The 14,800-nt window shown below is 41.4% G+C and overlaps 1 protein-coding gene across 2 annotated transcripts in view; it reads left to right on the plus strand.

Moving 5' to 3' along the window:
- tle5 (TLE family member 5, transcriptional modulator) overlaps nt 1-11,372 on the plus strand; it is a 53,913-nt gene extending 42,541 nt beyond the window's left edge. The window contains exons 5-7 of one of the 2 annotated variants that reach the window (XM_042481352.2): nt 3,328-3,390; nt 4,185-4,259; nt 6,464-11,372. In XM_042481352.2, coding sequence (XP_042337286.1) covers nt 3,328-3,390; nt 4,185-4,259; nt 6,464-6,688 — 363 coding nt within the window. In that variant the 3' untranslated portion in view covers nt 6,689-11,372. Of the gene's footprint in view, nt 1-3,327; nt 3,391-4,184; nt 4,260-6,460 lie in introns of both variants that reach the window. The other variant, XM_042481346.2, reaches the window with a different exon arrangement.
- The last annotated feature ends 3,428 nt before the right edge of the window (nt 11,373-14,800 follow it).

The following is a 14,800-nucleotide window of genomic DNA, read 5'->3' on the forward strand; positions in this document are numbered from 1 at the left end:
GTGTGTGACACGTCTCTGCGACTCTTTGCGATGCCTGCAAACCATCTCTTCAATTCTGTGCTATCACTAAGGCCTTACTCTTGTTAGCCATGGTGACAGAAGTACCTAGATCACTGGCTCCCGACCTGGCAGTCCCGACCTCTATTAGGAGTTGCCAAAGCTTCACAAGGGGTCACAAGGCCTCCTTGATTTTAAAGGGTGTAAGAAAATTAATAGTATTAATAATAATGCATCTATTTTTTTATTTTATAATAAGTTTTGTATGTTAAATTTGAATTTGCAAAGTAACTAGTCAGAATAGTTGTCTCATCTAGTTAAGTTAGAAGAACAATATTTGCCTCTGAAATTTAGTGACGTAGAAGTATAAAGTAGCACAATGAGTAAATACTGAGTTAAAGTACAAGTACTACAGATTTATACCTACGAGTACATGTTTGCACTTTTTAATGTTCTAGATTAATTTCTGCTGTTGTCAGATTTAGTATAATGTCCAGTTGTATTCCCAGCAGGAAGCAGTAGCTCAAGACACTCAGAGAGTGAAGCTCCTTCAGGGACAAAAGCAGGACGCCCTGAGGAAGTCTGTGAAATGTTAGGTTTGTTTAGGCTGCCTTCAGTGCTTCCTTGAAACACATTTTAAATCAACATTTTTGTATCTGTATTTGCTTTCCCCTTTGAGTCTACATTTTCAAATTACAAAAGATAAAGCTTATTTAAATTGGCAAAAAGCAGCAAGACATCTCCAACAGCAATGAATTCAGTCTGTTGCACATCCTTGATGTATTTGTTGAGTATCCCGGCACAGTTTTATTATTATGTATGTTTTATTTTCACACACACAATGCTCTTGTCAGTGAATGTGTGCTCCAGGAGCACTTGAGGAAAGCTAGAAAGAAGCAGAGTGAAATGTAAAGGCAGGACAAAAGAGAGGAAGAAGCGTTCAGACAGATAAAAGCTGAGGGAGAGAGACAGAGAGGAGGATAATAGAGAGCACAGATAAAAGAAGAAACAGAAGCTGGGTTAGGAAAAAAGAGAGAGAGAGAGAGGGAGGCAGCATAAAGGGCACTGAAAAAGAGGAAGAGCCATAGTTAGCACGGAGCGAGTCCCGCAGAGACATTTTAGAGAGACATTTTAGAGATGTCAGCGAGTGTGTATGTGTAATGATGAGCGGATAGGAGTGAAGCGCTTGATGGGGAGCTGTGCTCTGCATGCCTAATGATTGTTAGGAGGGCCCCTCTCTCCTCATAGCGCCACGAATTAGGCTCTAACACAATTACTGCTGCTTTGCATATCTCAGACGGATTGGATGATTACCAACCAAATGTGATAATAGACCTGCATGTGAGAAAGATAGGGAATTTGCAAGACGAGAATGAGGAAAAAGTGTGTATGTGTTTGCATGGGTTATTGTTACTGCCTCTGTGTGTGTGTGTGTGTGTGTGTGTTATGTGTGTGTGTGTGTGTGTGTGTGTGTGTGTGTGTGTGTGTGTGTGTGTGTGCGCACGTGCATGCGCATGTCCAATTGTTTGAGAAAGAGTATTAAGTACAAGCAACTTAATTAATGAGGTGAATAAAGGGGATTCTGATATCTCTGATATGTGTGTGTGTGTGTGTGTGTGTGTGTGTGTGTGTGTGTGTGTGTGTGTGTGTGTGTGTTTGAGAAGGTCATAGCAGATGTTTCCCATACCGATGAGAGCGTGGTGTGAATCATGAGGGTTTAAAGGATACATCTGGTGATATGCTATATTTTTTCTTTGTCAACAAAATCCCACGAAAAGATTAAAACCAACAATGAATCAAATCATTATTAATTTTTATTTTTTTTACAGGTGTGTGTTTTATACTGTGACGTGTCAAAACGTCCTCTGTGGAAAATAAGGCTGGTAGATGCTGCGCTCTCATTTGGATATGTATAGTCTTTATTAGAGTGGATGCACACAAAAAGTCACATTCTGCAAACACTGACAATCAACGGCTCTATGCGACATTTAAACAAAATATTACATGTACCAACAGCATCTAAACAATACAGAGTAATAAACACATTTCATATTATTTGTGGCTTAAAGCAAATGGGAAAAAAAAGGCACTGCATTGTCTCTGACAAGTGATAATGTGCTAATCTAACGAGAGAGTGAGAGAGCCGTCAATCATGCATGGTGTGTTTACACCCACTAGTCCCGAGACGAGGTCTAATCAGGCACAACACGTGTCGGCGGACTAAGGGTGCGTAGGGGCTTTAAAAACACAAAGTGAGCCACGCTAACCCTTTTTAAACAAAGAATTGCCAATACTGCTGCAAAGACGTCCTTACATTAAGACAGCTTCGCTTTTTAACATTGAAACAAGCTATGCTGGAATCAGGCCACCGTGTGATTCTACATAGCATGCCGACGTTCAGGAAGCAAAAGAGGCGTGTCATGTAACACAACAGCATCAGTGTCTAGCATCTCAACAGAAATGGCAGATGAACTGAGTGTTGAGGTGCCTTTTGCTAGCTGGGTACTTTCTGCAAACTCAAGCCAAATTGGTGAGTATAGTTAGCTGTTTGATGCTTTTTAAATCACCTGGTGATGGGGTGCACACGCAACACCTGTGTCCTGCCGGTTCCCTCGTTTTACTCAGACATATAAAAAAACATCAACAGCCACTAGTATCTGGCTTTTGTATTTAATGGGAAAAGTTACAATTGGCATTCACACCTGGGACAAATGACTTTGCGGTAGTCACAGTATTTATTTGCTCAATTTTCAATCGGCTCTGATCGGCAGTGATGAAAATAAAATACCCGAGTGGATGCGCTCACTTTAGCCCCTTTACCAGCAGGATGCAATTATCAGCCACCACAACATATCGTCTGTCTCCGCCCAAGCAGCAGGGGGCATAAGAGGGGCTTCTGTTGCTCTGGCTGAATTGATTCCTCATAACGATGAACATGGGCACTGAAGTTTATTTTTAATCAGTGTCATCCACACCGTCCTACTGCTGTAAATACTCACTAGAGCACTGAATGTGTATTTATCTGAAAATAGTCTCCAGCTAATACACTATTTACTCCAGTTCGCATTACATGTACTAAAAATCAGTGCCCTGCTTTTTTTTTTTTTTTTTAAGAGTACTTAGGCTTAAAAAAAATAAAAAAACAAAAACAAATATATATTTATGACCGGTTTATATAGTTAACATCTTAAGTAGAACAACTCTACTTAGGACTGCATGCCACAGACAGGAAAGAGACGTTTGAGTCTAACCCAATTGATTTTGGTCTTTTTCTTTGTCAACAGAGTAAGACTGGTATTACCATTTAACTAAAAATATCTTCTTCCGCAGGCTGAGATTGTGAAAAGATTGAACGGGATCTGTGCACAAGTCCTCCCCTACCTGTCTCAGGAGGTAAGCACACACACACTCGCACACACATAGACACGAAGACATCACTAACCCTCTGACCCTCTGCACTATTCCTTACATCCTGGAATGAGATCACCCTCATTCCCGCCTCATTACCTCTCCACCTCCGTGACCCCTCGCTCAGCATCCCTCCCTCCTCCACTCTCCTCTCCACGTCTCTCCTCCCATCATTCATCATCAGTCGCTTCCTGTGTTTCTCTCCAACTCACTTTCACTTTACTCCTCCCTCCCCCACTCTCCTCTGCCATATTCAATCTGTCCTCCCACTTTTCCCTCCCCCTCCATTTTTGACCTCCTCCTCCTTCTCTCTTCTCCTTCCCTTTATCCCTCCTCCATCCCACTCCTCTCTTCCTTTATACATGTGTGTGTTTGTGTGTGTCAGCGTAATAAATGGTTGTGTGATTCAGATAAGCCGTGCTCTTATCTGCCCACCAGGGCGTTGACCTCCACCCATTACAGCACACCAGCCAACCATCCATTCACCAGTGTCACACAAGGCTTTTGTGCGTGTGTGTATGTGTGTGTGTGTGCGCGTGTGTGTGTATGACTGGATGAATAGCTGAATGGCCAGAGGGGGGGATGCATCACCAGAGAGGGTTGTCGGGTCTCTGTTGGGACTATTGATATTGATCTAACCTCTCCACCTCTCTCCCCCCGAACTCTCCTCCCCTTGTTTCTGTCTCGCTTTTATTGTCTCTCTCACTTTCCTTCGCTCGTCTTCACCCCCCCACCCCCCACCCCCTTTCCTCACACCCCGACCCACCAATCATCTCCAGCACCAGCAGCAGGTCCTGGCAGCCATAGAGAGGGCCAAGCAGGTCACCCCCCCAGAGATGAACTCCATCATAAGGGTATGATGTTCAGGCCCCGCTTGAGGGTCTTATGACTCTAAAGCATGATTATTGATCATTATTGCAATTTCTATTGTTTTCTTTAGTGACCTTCATTTATTGGCTTTTAGTTTGTGAAATTAGAGAGTAAGTTTACTCTACCGTTTAGCTATAATCATTAATTTTGTGAGATTTAAAGGGATATGTTAGATTTTTTTGAAGTGGGGTTGTATGGGATACATATCCATACTCACGCTGTCAAAATGCTCTTGTCAAAACCACCAGACTCTATTGACAAAAACAGTGACAGGGTTCTCACGGTCATGGAAAACCAGGAAAAGTCCTGGAATTAGAAAAATAATTGAAATTTTTGAAAAACGCATTGAATTTTTTCAGTTTTAGGAAATTGTGAGAGTAATCTTCTGTGGATAACCTGCCATGTAATGTAACATAACAACAAATTTATTTTCTTTAGCTGACAACTTAAGGTAGCTCTAATATGCGTTGATATTGTGACATTTTGTCAACCATCACGTATATTTCTTTATTGTCCCTGGCTCCGTCTCTCTTCATGAATCCCAGCTAGCTGAAATCATGTTTTAATAGAGTTTGAATCTGATATGTTTGAGAAACGTTAGGCAAGATTTAAATTGATATTATAGGTCCTTGAAAAGTCATGGAAAATTTCTGAAATTTTGTTCATGAAAATGTGTGGGAACCCTGCAGTAATGTTAGCTGAACACGCAAGCTGCTGCTCTACTGCAGCCTGGATTTAAAAGCTTGTTTTAATTTTTGACTTTGTTTAATCTGAACCAACCTTTTTAAACACTGAAGTCACACAACAACACACACAAAATAATCATTCGAGGTGGCTGTAGACCAGCAGCTCCTGTGCTGACCAGTGTTGAATCACTGCGTTTCTCAATGAAGTCCGGCTTTAAAGAGAGCGATACAACGGCATAATTTTCCCTCTGGAGCTCACTGTCTGACACTGAGGTAAAGAAGTGAAAATACTCTAAATAAAGCATTCACTTGAACTAATATTGATTTTTTTAAAGTGAGACTTTTTGAGATGGCTAAAATACATTTTGTTGCTGACCCCTCCATAGCTGTACATTGCTTATCTTCCATGACACCAGCCTGCTTCTTTAAACCAGGGGCGTGCTGACTGATATCTATTGCATGTAAATACCCTCCACTACATGGGCAAAATTTTGATAATTAGAATAGTAAGATTACTGGCTAAAATACTGAATCATTATAGATGGAGCATTAGCCAGCTAGCTGTAATCCTTCATCTCTGTGGCTTTAATGTTAGCCAGCTGCACTTTATCAATATAAGCTTTGTAGTAGCTAGCTTAGTTACTCCATCATTTTACCAGAGGTTTAGAATTAACTAGCCGAGCCACTCCATCATTTTACTATGGTAGTGTTAGCTAGCTTAGCCACTCCATCACTGTGATGCATGATTCAAAGAGGCGTCTTGCTATTGTCTTTTGTCTGCTGCTTCTTTTAGATACAGAGGATACTGGTCTGTTTTTAGGACTGGACCTGCCCCTCATAGCCACACAATTTGGTCCATTTTCTGATGCTTATCTATATCTTTCTTTCATACTTTTTACATGAAATATAACCAAAAGGCATAGATCTTCAGGTCTGAATGTGAAGCGAAGCTTCAGAGAGCAAACTGTGGCTGTTGGTTACAGTTTACGAGAAGTCAGTCAGGATTGTCATAAAATCACTGATGTGTCATGATGTCGAGTGTGTGTACAGCAGGGAGTGATGAAAATGAACAGGCTTGGCAGTAACAATTTTTCTTTCTACACATTAAAATGAAACGTGTATCCTGTGGTGTTTTTATGTGTTATATTAAAGACAAGGTGTGTCCTCTGTAAGACGTGTTTTTTTAGTGTTCTCCCCTCTCACTTGTTTTCTCGGGTTATATAGATTGAAAATTGCATCTGTCATAAATAAATTATGTGCTGCAGACTTTCCATCTCCTACCAAACATGTATTTTAGCCATGATATGTGCCTTCCATCTTTTCTATTGTGCCGGATCTATTAGCGCTGTGCCTCAGGGGTTATATATTAAACATAATTTGCGATGTATAATAGGTCTGTGCATTGCAGATTTTTGCATTGCCCCCCTGTGTTTTGCAGTGATTTGTGTGCCGGGTCTTTCCTGCTGTGCCTGAGTTGTGTCTGGTTGTCTTCCATGCAGCAGCAGCTCCAGGCTCACCAGCTGTCTCAGCTCCAGGGCCTGGCCCTGCCCATGACCCCCCTGCCGCTGGGCCTGAGCCAGCCAACCCTCCCGGCCGTCACCACCTCCTCTGGTCTCTTCTCCCTCTCCTCCCTGCTGGCCTCTCAGGCCCAGCTGGCCAAGGAGGAGAAAGCGTCACGCGACGGAGTTGACAGCCACCGCGAGGAGGACGGAGACAAGTCCGATTAGATGGTGTCCCCATTCAGCTCTGTTTTTATCCAGAGACCTGAATCCCCAGATCTGAGCTCCCTTGGCCTACAGCCTCTCCCCTGGTCTCCCTCTCTCTATGACCTTAGCTAACATGGGCTTTAATCCCATCACACAGCTCCAGCTACAGACCCCTAACCAACTCTCTTTACTGGGAGGGCTTTGGCACCTGCCCCCTCATGTCAGACTGGTCCTGATTGCTTCGTATTTACCATCCATGGGTTGTTCCTTTACCCTCCTTCCTCTTTATCACCATCAAAGTGTCGCCTGCGTCTCTTTTTTGTATCTGATCAAGCTTCATTTATTTTATCTTTATTTTTTTATCAGGACTGCTTTCTATTTCAGTTCCTTCCTGCCTTCCTGTTGCTCTGTCTCTCAGCTCTTATTCCTGTTTAGTTTCTGTTTCTCTCTCTCCATGGCTCTCTTCCTCCCACTCTCACCCACCTCTCGCCTCTGTTCTGAGCGGGTTCTTGTAATGCAGGACTGATCTGTGAGACTGAACGCACCGTACAGTAGGTGTTAAAACAGGCTAAACGTTAAACACAGGGATTCTTTGGCAAGCTGTAACACTTGTCAGACACAACACAGGATTCCTCCAAACTTCAATTTTCCTAAGAAAGAGGTCTGACAAAGATCAGTTGATATTTTTTTGGCAGTACAGATCGCATGCATTCATTCCAAGCTGGCTTTGAGTTTAAATGGCGGATTGTTATGGATTAGAGAAGTGTTTTAACAGTGTCCTGGCTAAAGAGAGACACATCCCAAACACACACATACACACACGTCCTAACCAAAAACTGCTGCTTATGGAGCAGAATTGATGCGTTGAGAAGACGTCAACAAACGAGAGATTTTGTGTATAATCCTAAATTTATATTGAGAGAGGAAAAAGCACCTTCTTAGAGCAAACTTCATGCTGAGAGCTGCCAGAGTAGATAACAAACCCACATTAGTGAGTAATCCCCCCCGACTTACTATCCTCACTTGACCCTGTGAGGTTCGTTAGATAAATCCGCCCAGCACCTTAACTGAAGGCAACATTTTCCTCAGCAGTTAAATGAACAGAGATGCCGCTTGACTCCTGCACCACCCCACCCCCCACCACCGCCACCACCTTTTGCATCTTTAATGTGAACTTATATCAGAGGCACCGGGGGGAGAGAGTGTGCATGTTGTGTGTTTGACAGCAGAGGGCAGTGTGTGTCCTTCTCCTCACTGGGTCCAGAGCAAAACAAGGACAGGACAATGACAGAGTGCAGGCTATGTCACAAGGGGGGAATGGCTTATTTATCCACTCTGTGTGTACTAACTTAATACACAGAGACTAGACTGAGGACATTAATCTCTGCATGAGGTCAGTTGCGGTCTCTCTCTTGATCCAGTTCTTGAGGAAAAAGTCTGTTTTAAGATAAAATGGACCCGTTTTGATCCCTTTGTAAATTCAGATTTACAGCCTGTACATTTGTATTCACTGTACTTATAAAGGTCTGTCACTTATCAGACTAACACTACATTATTCAGGCCATTTAACACCTACGTACGACATCGAGTGGGCAATCTCCACGACCTGACAAAATTATATCAGTGCAGATCACACGGATGAAGCCCGAGCGTCCTCCACAGCTGCTCCGATGAGTAGAAACTCCCCCTCAGCCTCACAGGACCTGTTTTCAATTAGCTTGTCCGATTAAACCTCTTTTCCGGTGGAAGCTGGCTGAAACTATGCTGAGAGAAAACTCCTATTGTGATCAAAAGCAGAGTTTCACAACTTTTTAGGGACCCCAAAAATCTTCACTAACAAAAAAAAAAGGCCACGAGAATCCTTTAAGGTACTTGTGTTATTATGTAATGGAAAATATAGTACTCTTTTCATTATATTTAGGTTTAATTTCTTAAAGTTACAGTTTTGAAAATGTATGTTTTGTTATCTTTCGAAGCACCTATGGCGATAAGCAGTAATTGCAGGTGGATTGCACTTCCCCAGAGATCCTAACAGTGTCGCCTTCTTCCGAATGTCGACTTTGTTTCCTTTTCTTTGGATTTGTACTTCTTTTTGTCTTTTTGAAGATTCATCATCTTTATTCATTGCTTTTCTTTGTTTGTTTAGCCGTAATAACCATTTACTTGTAACGCTAGCATTGACTGAAAAAAAAAAAAACTGCACGCTGCTTCACACATAAGTGAGTTAAAGAGCGAGTCTCTTGCTTTAGCTCCACCTACCCTCGCTGGTGGACCAACCATTGTCGGGTGATGGATCACGCTTCACTAACCGTGCGCCGCTTTTGATTTTAACTGGGAATTACGCCATAGACACCCAGTTTGTGATACTACAAATTCAAGGGCTTTCATCAGTAGACCTAATAGGTCCGTTTCATTTGGCGATAGATTTAACAGAAATCCAGAAATGTATTTAAATTCAAATTTTTGAGATTATTACTTTAACACTCGCTTACGTGGCATCCAATGTTTTTGTTTTGCTTTCAGCCCCTTCTGTATTATTGAGCTTTCAGAAAAATCTCCTTGGTCCTAATTACAATGTGGACGTTGACGTTAAAACTTTTTACAGGTCAAAAGCTGTAACTTCAATAGGACAGAAGCAGCAAAACCACTAGACAGCTGCGTTGCAGGCAGACACTTTTGGTACAGTTCCCTTAGAACGGTACATAACCCGTGCGGACCTAAACCGTAGTTCTGTATTGCATTTCCACAGTAGACAGCACTCATGCAGGCTGTGCTATGTCCAGATGAAAATAGCTGCTCCATCCACCTCTCACTGCATTTCCTTTTTACCGATGATACAGAGGAACGTCTGCACCTCGCTGATCATCCACAGAACATGGTTGGGTAACATTTGCAGAACAAAAAATAACAGGCTAGAGTGTTTACAGTCTCTCTCTATGTTGACCAGTCATCGGACTGCAGTGTTTCTACGGCAGCGTTTTAGTATCGGATCAGTGTGCTAAGTACCTTAACAGAGGGGTGACAAAAAATGGAAAGGATCGCAACGGCTCTTTTGGTACCACTCACAACTTTTGAAAAAGTTAACAGCTCTAATATGTACTGAACTGAACTGAACTGAACCGGACAGCTCAGTGGAAAGAAGGTTTTAGTGTGAGGGAGATTCTTAAAAGAGGTCTAATCAGGCAACGTGTGTGAACACCTGTGGGGGTGGAATAGCAGCAGCCATTAAACGTCTTCTTTCGATGAGATGAAATTGACCCTGTACCCCTCCTTTAGGGTGTTTTGCGGCACTCATACATTTCAGCAGAGGTAGACTCAGTGCTTATGGGACCCCCTGACCTGGCACTGCCTTGTTTGTGTTAGTTTGAATACAGCCTGTGTATAATGTTGTTTTATACAAACCCCTCACACATAGACTGACACACACACACCCACACACACTTTCTTAGCCTTCTCTCTCTGATTTAATGGCTACACTGTGAGAATGAATTGATTTGAAGTGTGAAATCTTTTGATTTTGAAAAAAAAAAAAAAACACCACTCAAAATGATCTTTGGCATGATGATGATGATGATGATAAAGCACATTTTATTGTTGAATTCATTCAGAAAGCAAAAGTATACAACTTGCACGTTAGAATAAAACCCTCCATGTCTTCTAACAGTCCTGATGGCTTACTGTCGGTGACATTGGCGGGACGACTCCTTCGATGATGCCCATTGTTGTGTATGTATGTGAATACATAAATGAGGTGTGTATAAGCAGTTGTACAGGTTTGATACACACGGAGCTGAAATGCTGTTCTCACTACAGCTAAAGCTAACGCGCTATTCTGCTTGTGAATTAAGCTCGCAGCACACTGTCCTCCCACATACTTTATGTGTCTAGCTACAAACTGTACTCGTCGTAGTGATATGCAGAGCTTGTAGACAAAGCGGCACACACACATACACACACACACACACACACACACACACACTCATCAATGCATGTCTGCTGGGGAACCGATGATTGATTTCTTTCTAGTCGAGACATTTTTCAAAAGAATGTTTGGTCCAAACTTTCTGTGATCAATGCACTTGTATTTTTTTTTTTTTAATCCTCTTCTTTGTTTTTAAATATTAATCGATATGAACTAGAACGAGAGTTACAAAGCTGACGTTATAAACATACAAATGAAATTCTATGTATTTGTTAAAGTAGTTGGAGGTGCTCGCCTCTGTATACAGTTATACATAGAAAGCTTTATGTGTATATAGCTGCATCTTTTCTTGTCTGTCCTGGATGATTGTTGTGCTATTGTGTTACAAAACTGATGTGACACCAGGGGGGAAACTGCAGTACGTTGACCTTTTGCCCTTTGATCCCTCCCCTCTTCTCTGACCCCCCTCCCCCCGATCCCTTTGACTCCCACACCTCACCTTCCCAACTTTTTGCCCCCATAGCGTGAAGCATTGTAAGCGTTTTGAGCTTTGTAAAGGTCTTTTTTTAAATACTTATTTTGTGCATAATGTAAAACCTGAAAGTGTGTACTTTGGCAAAAAAAAAAAAAAATGTTTTGTGTCTGAAATCATAGCTTCATTGAAACAAAAAAAAGGAATATAAAAAAAGTACAACAAACATTTACTATAAATAATATGAAATGTTCTGCAGTAAGGAAGGACTTCTGGTGCCTTACAAATAAAGTCAATCAAATCATAAGAAATGCTCCTGCTCTTCTGTAACTCTTTCAATGTCTCATTGTGGTTTGGTGTCTGGAAATCCTTTAATATGAACACCTGTACACTTCTTTTAAGTTGCTCTGGTTACTACAGGCAGTGTGGTGAACTTAATTTGGGTGACAGTCCAAGCAGAAGGCCCCAATTTATAGGTGAGTACAAATGCCTCTGAATGTTTTAAGTTGCCTCACGAAACGGGCCAAATAAGATTTTGTTACATATTCGACCTTTCAGGCCGGCGTTGGTTCCAGTTCATCTCATCAACATGTGAAAATCAGCTTGCAGAGATATAAAACTTGGAAGAGGTAAGGTGAAGATTTCTTGTCCTTAATTTCTTGTTGAAGTTATATGATGTTAATGTAGTTTTAAGTAAGAGCATGGCAATTTCATTCTAGCAGAGACAGCAGGGAAAAATCCAGCATTCAAGGCAGTCTAACATCCCCAACCTCAATAATCCCACCTGGCCATCGAGAATGTTAGACGTTGATATTTGGTTGAATTTAGGTTGTGATGTCAAGTGGCCAAAATTCATCAACAGGACAAATTTTAATGCCACTGTCAATGTGATGTAGAATACTGATGAAAGATGATGTTGGCATTTTATTGGTTTTAAGTGTTGTTGTTGGGTAACCAGAGTCTAACATCTTTCATGTCTCCTGCGAACATCATTTTGATGATAAATCTTGAATTTAAAGTGTTCAAAATGGTCTTTTGCATCACCATAAAAGTGCGTGATCAGTCTGGCCATTCATTATTTAAACCCACTTCTCGCTTAAGCTTTGACAGAAACCCCAGCTAAGTTGCATGTTGATCTTTGTAGCTAACTGAAAATGACGGCCTGAAAAGTGTGAAAACACCCTCAACTCTTTAAGTATAAAAAGCAAACATTTCAGAAGACCCATTCAGCGGCTACTGTGGAGCTTTCGCCATCACACACAGTCCTCGGCAGATAGTTACCCAGTTACAGTGAAATTGTAGAGGTTGATCAAATTGTAGTGCAATGTTCAGACACCTTTTACAAGGAAAAAGGCAATGAGCAATTTGGCAGAAAAAATGTCTAGCAAACTTTAAGAAATTAAAGTTAATTTACTTGTTTTTGTATTGGTTATTTATTTATTTATTTATTTATTTATTTTTCTCCCTCCATTGTTGGTTTTTGTTTGTTTGGGGCTGGGTGATTTTTTTGATAATTTTTGGGTCATGTCCTCTGAAGTTGCTCATTGTTTCTTATGTTTTTCAAATAAGTCAAGCTAGTTTCCCAAGGTTTCAAGGGGATAATGGGGTAAACATAAAAAATAAACCACTAATCTGGACATTAAAATCCCTCTTTAACAGCAATAATTCTTTTGATGAAGGAGGTTTTTTTGTTGCCACTTTGTAGTAAGACAGGCTAAAAATAGAAAACTAGTTGAGTTATCGATGCTTCAGGACCAGATGATGGCACAGATACAAGGTCAGGTTTTCAGTGATTTCTCCTAAACTTTCAGCATAAACCTGAGTTTGCATGTCGTGCGGCTTTGTGAGGGTGAAATTCACGCACACGGAGCACAGAGGTGCTATCTCCATATTTAGTCCACCTTGTTTAGGACCCAACATCGAGCTTTAAAAGACACGACCAGTGTTTTCACATCCATGATTTTACTCCTTTTGTCCGAGACAGAAAGATGAGTGCCTTCTGACTGCTGGAGGGGTTCCTGTAGTTCACATCAGCTCCACCAGGAGGAAGTGTTGATTTACGTTTCCCAGCAGCCACTCTCTGAAACCAGCAGGTAATTGCTCTGAGGTATTCTCACATGTGCTTCAGTGTTTGTGTGTCACATTCGAGAGGGAGCTTCCTGTTCTTTTGGCTGCGCTGATGAAGGTTTATCTATTCAGCACCGCATGTACCCAGAATTGATGTGACATCTCGGAGACAGCGGATCACGGCCTGTTTGGCACCTGCGTGTAATCCTCATTTAGATGCTATGCCTATTAAACCCGAGACATAACTCTGTTTGTTGCATTTACACCTCACTGCAGAGCACATGCACATTTTTTTTTTTGATCTGCGTGTGAATGACAGCACATCTTTCCTCTTCTATCTCCTTCTCACTTTCTTCCTGTCCCCCTGACTCCCTCCTTCTGTTTGCCTTTCCCTTGTGTGTCCATGCAGGTAGAGGAGCGTGTGTGTGTGTGTGTGTGTGTGTGTGTGTGTGTTCAGGGGTAGAAAAGAGATAGAGGAAGACTTTGTGAAACCTCAGAGTTCCTGTGGTTGCAGCCCTCCTTCCTCTCTTCCTCCCTTCCTCTCTCTTTCGCTCTCCCTACAGACAGCTCTGGATCTGACACTTGAATAAATATGAAAGTGCCCTATTTTTTCTCTTTCTGTCTGAGGATTCACACGCTCCTCACAAGCTGCGACGCAGAGGCAGCAGAGGGGAGGGTTTCTCTCTCATCCACTCTTTTTCTATAGAGCACATTAGAGCCTGAGGAAAAAAGATAAAGTGCCACAATCTCACTCGAGTTGTTTAATTAGTGGCACCTTAAAGGATGACGCTGGTGATATTCTGTATTTTTCTTACTGCCATGAAAAGAACAAAATTTGACAATGAATTTTTCTAACTAATGATTTTCACCTGATATTCGTCTGTGTCATAGACATGCAAAAAACTATAAAAAACACAATGAGTCACGTTGTTGACGCTGCTCATTATAATAAGCACAGACACTGTTGTTTCACCCACACATACACCATCCTGCTGCTGTAAATAGCCACTAGAGCACCAAATGTGTATTCATCCACATCTAAAAATAGCACTAAATGTACAATTTACTCCTGGTTGATTAACAGTAAAGTTTTTCTTAAATTCAGCTAATAACTCCACTAACTCATCGTTGTCTGTTTTGTGTGCATTGTAAAAAAAATCTGGGTGTTCATACACAGCCTTCAACCCAATCGCCAGGTAACTTTTGGCATTGTACGTTTCTATAAATTTACGATTTGCAAAAATGTTATTGTCCATAAATGTGGAAATTTGCCTTTAGTTTTACCATGAAATACATAAAAGACATGCAGGTTTCTGCAAACCAAGGATGCGTAACTTTTGTACATTATTATGTAGCAGGAATGTTCTTTTCGTTTCAACACCATGCTACATGTGTGGTTATGTTTATGCACAAAAAACACTTGGTCACGGTCAGGAAAAGATCATGTTTTGCCTTAAAATACACGGCTTTGATGGCACTAACCTGACAGGAAATGTAGCAATGACTCAATAGTAAATCTCTTTTGTTTCGCTATCCCCGGTGTTAAAATTCACTAAAAAAAACACCTACTTTGGAGGGCTAAAAGTCACTGGAAACTCAGTGATGACTTGCTAAAACAAAACCAGTTTTGTTGTTTGTTGGTCTCAAACAGTAGTCTGCAGCTTGGCTTCTC

Source organism: Plectropomus leopardus, chromosome 5, assembly GCF_026936395.1.
Source record: "Plectropomus leopardus strain MGB_pleo_1.0 chromosome 5, ASM2693639v1, whole genome shotgun sequence".
Lineage (NCBI taxonomy): Eukaryota > Metazoa > Chordata > Actinopteri > Perciformes > Serranidae > Plectropomus > Plectropomus leopardus.